A 6633-nucleotide genomic window follows, 5' to 3' on the forward strand; every position below is an offset into this window, starting at 1 on the left:
GAAACGCATGCTTAACTTATGTAATCATGGAAAAACAGGAATAAAATATTCTTAATACATTAAATGTTACTTTGTTTTTAACTCTTTTATAAAGTTTTCTTTTAAACTTTAAAATGGATTTTAAAAGAAAAACCCTGTATCATTTAGAGTTTTTTCAAATTCAAACCAAAAACATTTATTTATTTATTCATAAGTCAAATGTACTTGGAGTGCTATGGCATGCAGCGTTGCAATGGCAATTTGTGTACTGCCTCTTTAAATAACGATTAAAGGGAAAGACAGGCGTTGGGGAGAGACAGACCGACCGACAGACAGGCAGGGAGACACCCGGCTTCTCCTGTCGGTCCACGTGTGTAAATGTGCTAACTTTTACCGCCATCCTTTTCCTTGAATCACAGCTTGCGCTTGGTATCCTTACGCCAGTTACACGAGTTAGACCCACCTCGCGCGATAGATTCCACGTTGCCGTCTCCACCGCCGTTTTTCCGCCAAGACCCGATGGCAAGTGCGATTCATGCCGATGATTAAATAATCGGTTCCGAACAGGTGCGTTGCCGGTAACGTTTTGGCGCGTTTTTTTCGTCGCGGAGGGACACTGGCGAGGCGCGTCGATAAAAGCGCTGCGGCCGCGCCGGCCACACCCACTGAGTGTGCTAGCAGCTAGCCGGTCGGTCAAACCAGGTCGTCCCGCAACATGCTTCCCAGCTCCCGGTCAAACTTTACACCGCAACAAATTGTCTTCGCCGCCGACTAGTCGTCCTTCTCTTCGGCCACTTGCTTCCCCCGTGGACTTTGACGGACTTTGACCCCCGTGGATGTTTTTGTTCCACTTTGTTGAAATCCGACTGTCTCTTTGAAAGCACAACTGCCGGTAAGACACGTCTTTTTTTTTGTCTTTATGACGATTAAGGTCAAAGTGCAACTGACGACAACCGTTGCTGTTCGAGGGAAAAGCTCCGGAGAACGGTTCCCACACGTGTGGGAACTCGTCGGGTGACTAGCGTGGGTTTTTTAATGGTAGCCTCCGCTGGGTTGCGTTGCGAAACGTGTCGCGGAGAGACGCCGCTGGGTGTCGTCTGCATCCAAAACCCTCATAAGGAAATGCGCACATGTTTTCATAAACTGCTTAATAACGCAAACACCACACCATTTTTGGCAAATTGTCTACCATCATTTTTTGCGTAATGCGTCTAAAAGGAAATCGGCGTGGGTGTTTGTGGTTAAAACGCGATTAAATTACCCCCAAATCGCACACGTGGCTCCTATTTGACGCTGCACCTGGGCGTTTTTTTAACTCGCTGCGGAAGAGCCAAACCCTCATTAGGAAATGCGCACATTTTTCACTCACTGCTTCATTGCTCACAAACCGCGTCGACTTTTGGTAAATGTGCGCTTTGTGTTTTCACGTTACGTCTAGGAGAGTAAATCGGAGTGGGTGTCTTTTGTGGAAAGATGCAACAAAATTTTCGAAAAATAAATTCCACGCCTGGATCCTGTTTCCATTCAATCATTACGTACCCATACCGTGTGTGTGTGTGTGCGCGCGTGTGCGTGCGCGTGCGTGTGTGTAAAATGCATGCGGCACACAGTGCGGCTTTGTTGTCCACGACGAGCATGCAACACGTCCACCAGCATGTGATTGTGACATGACCTCCACGCCCTGCAGACGAGCGCGGCTGGTTTCAAAACTAATGTTTGTGTATAAAGTGAGAGTTGTGATTTTTCGGACCTCTTTCAAGCTGTTTGAAAACGTAAATTGTGCAAAGAAGGTGTTGCTGACCCCCACCCCCACGTCTACTCCAGCTGTTACTATGACGTGGTGAGAAAAGGGTGTGGGCTACTTTCGGGGTGGGGGTGGGGGTTAGCAGCCATGAAAGGAGGGGGGGGGTGGAGCCCCAGTGATGTAAACATAGATAAAAGGCAGCCCCCACTCTGAGTGGATCTCACAAGTGTTCACTTTCACTCTCCACTTAACCTGCTTGGCTGGATTGTAACTTTTTTTTTTTTTTTTTTTGGTCTGCAGTCTGAAAATGTTGCAAAGCTTCGCCCAGTCGCAGGACTGGCTCTACTCGGAGCCGCTGCTCTTCGACGAAGAGTTCTGCCAAATTCTGATGAAGGACCTCCAGTCGCTGCCCACTCCCCCGCAGTCGCCCCCCATTAAGGCAGGCGCCAGCGGGGGGGCCAAGCCCCTCTCCAGCGGCGACCAGCTGAGCTTTGTGTCCGACATCCTGCTGGAGGACCACGACATGCACCTCAACTGGAACTGCGCCTTCATTCACGACAAGGACGGGGGCGGCAGGAGCGGCGGCGGGGGAGGGGGCCAGCCCCGCTCGTCCTCCTTGGAGGAGGACGAGGCGGAGAGCGTGGAGGACGGCCTGTGGAGCTGCCTGGCGTCCGACAAGAGCCCGACGGAGAAGCTGGCGGCGTCGGTGCTGGGCTCCAGCCCGCTGCTGTCCGACATGGACACCAGCATCTTCGAGGGGCTCGCCGGCTCCACGCTGGACTGCCAGAGCCTGATGGGGAGCCAGGAGACGGCCGAGGCCACGTCGGACTACTACTCGGCCGGCGGGGACGCGTCCACGTACTCGTCCAGCGACTCCGGTGAGAACAAATCTTTCTCTGCTCTTTCAAGTCTATACGCACGCACGCACGCACGCGTGTGCGCGCTTCCGGCAAAATCGTTTATCTCAAGGCAGTGGGCGGGGCCTGAGCTGGTGACTGGCAAGCGTGTGCGCACACTCCGCCCATGTAATGACTCATGCATACTTCTGGCATTGCTGACTGCTAACCACACAGGAAGTGGTTCAACGTCGTTATTTGACTCGTATCTTAAATTTGTAAAATACATTTCGATTGATTGTAAGTCGTGTCATTTGCTTTTTAATAATTTAATTTACAAGTGTTCAAAATACATAAGTTGGAGAAAATACATTGGCTTAGTTTTAGAATTTAAAAAATCTATATTAGAATTTGTCACTTCATAAAACGGACTATAATAGAAATTAATATTTTAGAATTTAGAAAAAAATGCAAAATGTTTAAGTAATTAAAAAAATTCGCAAAAACACAAAGGAATGGAAATATATTTATATTTTTGAAATGATCAAATTATTATATTCAGTTAAATGATAATATAAATTGAATATACATTTAAATTAATCAATTACATTTTATTAAACAATATTATTACATTATTAAATTAAATTTAAATATATTTTTAAATTGTAGAATTTTAGTTTAATTCATAAAAAAATAAGTAATGGGAACTAAAATAAATAAATGAGCAACTTTTGGGGACCACGTTGCAGTTGGATGTGCCAAATTAAATTCTTGTCTTGTTGCGGCAGATGAGGAGGAGGAGATCGACGTGGTGACGGTCGGCCGCTGCCCGTCGTCCCGCCAGCTGAAGGAGGAGGAGGAGGAAGAGGAGGAGCAGCGGCGCGCTCTCCGCCGCCACCACTTTGAAATCCAGCTGCAGCACAACTACGCCGCGCCGCGCCCGGCCTCCCCGCCGCCGTCCTCGTCCAGCAAGCGCTCCCGCGCACACTACGCCTCGTCGTCGTCGTCGTCCGCCCGCCACCACCACCACCATCACCACCACGCATCGTCGCGGCAACCGGCCGAGACGGAGGACGAGGAGGAACGACGTCGGACGCACAACGTGATGGAGCGTCAGCGGCGCAACGAGCTGAAGAACTGCTTCGTGCGCCTGCGCGACAACGTCCCCGAGCTGTCGCTCAACGACAAAGCGTCCAAGGTGGTCATCCTGAAGAAGGCCAGAGACTGCATCCACGACCTGGAGAGCGGCGCCCGCCGGCTGCAGGCCCGCCGGGACAAACTGCGCGCCAAGCAGGAGGAGCTCAAAGCGCGACTGCAGCACCTCCGGGCGCCCGCCCGCTCCTGAAAACCCCCCCAAAAAAGGGGGTGGGGGTGGAAGGAGTGACTTTTTATTTGTACAAAATAATTGACATTTTGCTTTCAGGAAGGACAAGTTGACAAATGCGCACAAAGATGGACATTTCACTAGACTTGACACACACACACACACACACACACACACACACATTGCGATGCCTTGACTGCTGACTGTTTGACGACACACGAACGAGGTCAGTTCATGTTGGTGAAACTTGAACATGCATCACTTGTATATATAAAAAAAAAAAGAAAAAGGAAAAGAAAACGGTTTGCAATTTTGTTTGTGGAATTTCAGGGTGAAGCAGAAAAATGAGGCTGGAGGAGTCACAGAAAGGCGTACAAGCCAGCTGGAAACAGTGGCGTGCAAAAGGGGGGGGGGGGAGTGGGGGACTCTGGCCCCCTTATCAAATTTTAGCTTCACCCTCAACTTTCACCCCTAAGACCAAAATTGCAAAAGTAGTGTATTCAGGATGTCTTGTAGCCATAGCAACCAGCAACCCCTCCGCTGTCACATTTTGATGGCCTTCGCGTCTTTTTTTTGGGGAGACGCCCGCTTGCAGCAATTCGAACATTTAAAAAAAACTTTTTGGGGAGGTCGGCATATGATGCTTTTGGGTGGGGCAAACCCCTTTTGTTTTGGTCGATTGATCTAACCAAATATTGAAGTTGACAGTGGACCCCTCCCGCATATTCACTGTTTGGTGTATGCAAAGTCACAAAATCCCCTGCTCATTTGCATTTTTTAAAAACTGAAACTGGCTTTTTTTTTCTTCTTCTTTTTTTTAAAATCCTTTCCACACTTTTTTATTTTCCTGATCCTCTGCTCTTTTCTCTGATCGCTCACTTTTTCGTGCATTTTTAGCTTGTTTTTTTTTCCAGCGTCTTTTTTTTTATCAGACCCCTTTATTCTTTTTCGGCTTTCATTAAATCTTTATAATTTAATTATAAATGAACTCAGTTATTCATGGATTTTTGCTAGTAATGGGGTCCACTGTACAACATTTTTATTTAAATTTTTAAAGAGTTGAGGGAAAAAATGCTTGTAATATTTGTAAAAACATGATACGGAACAATTTTGCCACAACTCATACCAAAGCGAAAAACCATTTTGCAAAAAAAATATGTTGATGCTTTATTTGCTTGGGTGGGCCCAGTCTGGCCCCGGGGCCTCGAGTTTGACGCCCAACTTTTGTAATTTTTTTGTGGCTTTCCAGCAAGGAACACTGTGACCCTCGAGTTTTTGTACTTCCTCTTTTAGCGGCACGTTCCACTTGGCGAAATGTGCCGAGACCATTCGCTGACATTCCCTGTTGACGAAACAGGAAGTAGCTGCTGTGATCCTCTGGTTGAGCGTGTGCCGACTTTTGGTCAGGATTAGTGCTTCGGCTTTGCGGTCTTCCCTGGAAGTTGCTTGTCGAAGCAAAAAAAAAAAAAAAAAACCTGCAGGGATGAGTTTGAAAAGCTACCTCCACCTCAGACCCCTCCTCCCTCGTGTCCACCTTCTCAATGGCGGTAGCTAGAATGCTGTACAGATTTTTACTTTTTGATTATTTTTTTACGTACATTTTTTATTTTATCATAAATTATTTGTGGTTGTGTTTTTCCCCAGGGGTTGAATTTTTGAGTATTGTAAGATGTTCTTTTTTTCACCAGCACTTTTTTTTCTTTTCTTTTTTATTGATGAAATGAAAGAACGAGAGTTGGCAAATGTCTGCTTGGGTTGTCTACACACAAATACAATGTTTTTGTATTGTGCTTTTTTTTTTTTTTTTAGAATTTTCAAGAATATAAAGAAGTTATCAAAAGTCTGGCTATTGTGGTGTTCCCAAAATTTTTCTCAATTCTGGTTGACTTCAAATTAGGATTTGTGGAGAAAAGGTGTAATTTTTTTTTTAATCAAACATTTTTTTTATAGCACGTTTTATACAAAAAAATGCAATCAGTGCTGTGCAATTAAAACATCCAAAATAAAACAAAATCACGCCCCCACCCACGAGCATGACCACACAAAGAAAAGCTGAAAAAAAAGCCACATGATTGTTTTTTTAAAAGGGCTTTTTTTATATATATATATATATATATATATATATATATATATAAAATAAAAACGTTACATCAAAATGTTTATTTGGGGGAAAAAAGCCCTATTTTTTGGGCCATTACATTTTTTTTCAACTTTTTTTTTTGTAAAAAATGAAGGCCTTATACATGGGACATTTTTTATTTGAAAGCCTTACTATCCATGGGAAAAAAATTGGAAAAAAAGCTTTATTAAACATGGTGATTTTTTGGGATAAAAAAATAGAAATAGAAACCTTACTATATACATGGACTTTTTTTTATTTAAAAAAGGCCTTGGTGATTTTTTGGAGAAAAAACCTTACCATGGACATTTTTTTACATGAAAAAAAAAAGACCATGTATACATGGTCTTTTTTTTTTTTTATGAGCCCAATAAGATAAAAATGCAGCACAAGATTTGCCCGCTTCGTCCCGGGGCAAAGTGTGCACTGCAATGGCATGACAATCGTGTGTTGTGCAACCATGTGTGGCTACGCACATGTGTGTGTGAAATGGAGGTCAAGGCGAGCGTCAGGTGTGTTAAGATAACGAGCGAGTGAACGGATCAGGTGCCGCAAAAGCCTCGAGCACTGATAACTTGGAGCCAACAAAACACACTTTCAATGAGACACGCACACACTTTCAATATAACAA

The 6633-nt window shown here is 44.9% G+C and overlaps 1 protein-coding gene across 1 annotated transcript; it reads left to right on the forward strand.

The window, feature by feature from the left end:
• Positions 1–313: 313 nt before the first annotated feature.
• LOC147167702 (uncharacterized) lies at positions 314–5723 on the forward strand. The gene is made up of 3 exons (XM_086088174.1): positions 314–871; positions 2024–2601; positions 3348–5723. Exons 2-3 carry the CDS (start codon positions 2031–2033, stop codon positions 3902–3904), a joined length of 1128 nt encoding a protein of 375 aa, XP_085944300.1. The 5' UTR covers positions 314–871; positions 2024–2030; the 3' UTR covers positions 3905–5723.
• The last annotated feature ends 910 nt before the right edge of the window (positions 5724–6633 follow it).

Source organism: Leptonotus elevatus, chromosome 10, assembly GCF_054856555.1.
Source record: "Leptonotus elevatus isolate MCC_2025b chromosome 10, RoL_Lele_1.0, whole genome shotgun sequence".
NCBI classification, from domain to species: Eukaryota; Metazoa; Chordata; class Actinopteri; order Syngnathiformes; family Syngnathidae; genus Leptonotus; species Leptonotus elevatus.

What these genes read in the sequence shown, in the direction of transcription:
- LOC147167702 (XM_086088174.1), top strand. Translation starts at nt 2,031, where the DNA reads ATGTTGCAAAGCTTCGCCCAGTCGCAGGACTGGCTCTACTCGGAGCCG. An exon ending in GTACTCGTCCAGCGACTCCG is followed by an intron (nt 2,602 to 3,347) that starts GTGAGAACAAAT and finishes TTGTTGCGGCAG; the next exon opens with ATGAGGAGGAGGAGATCGAC.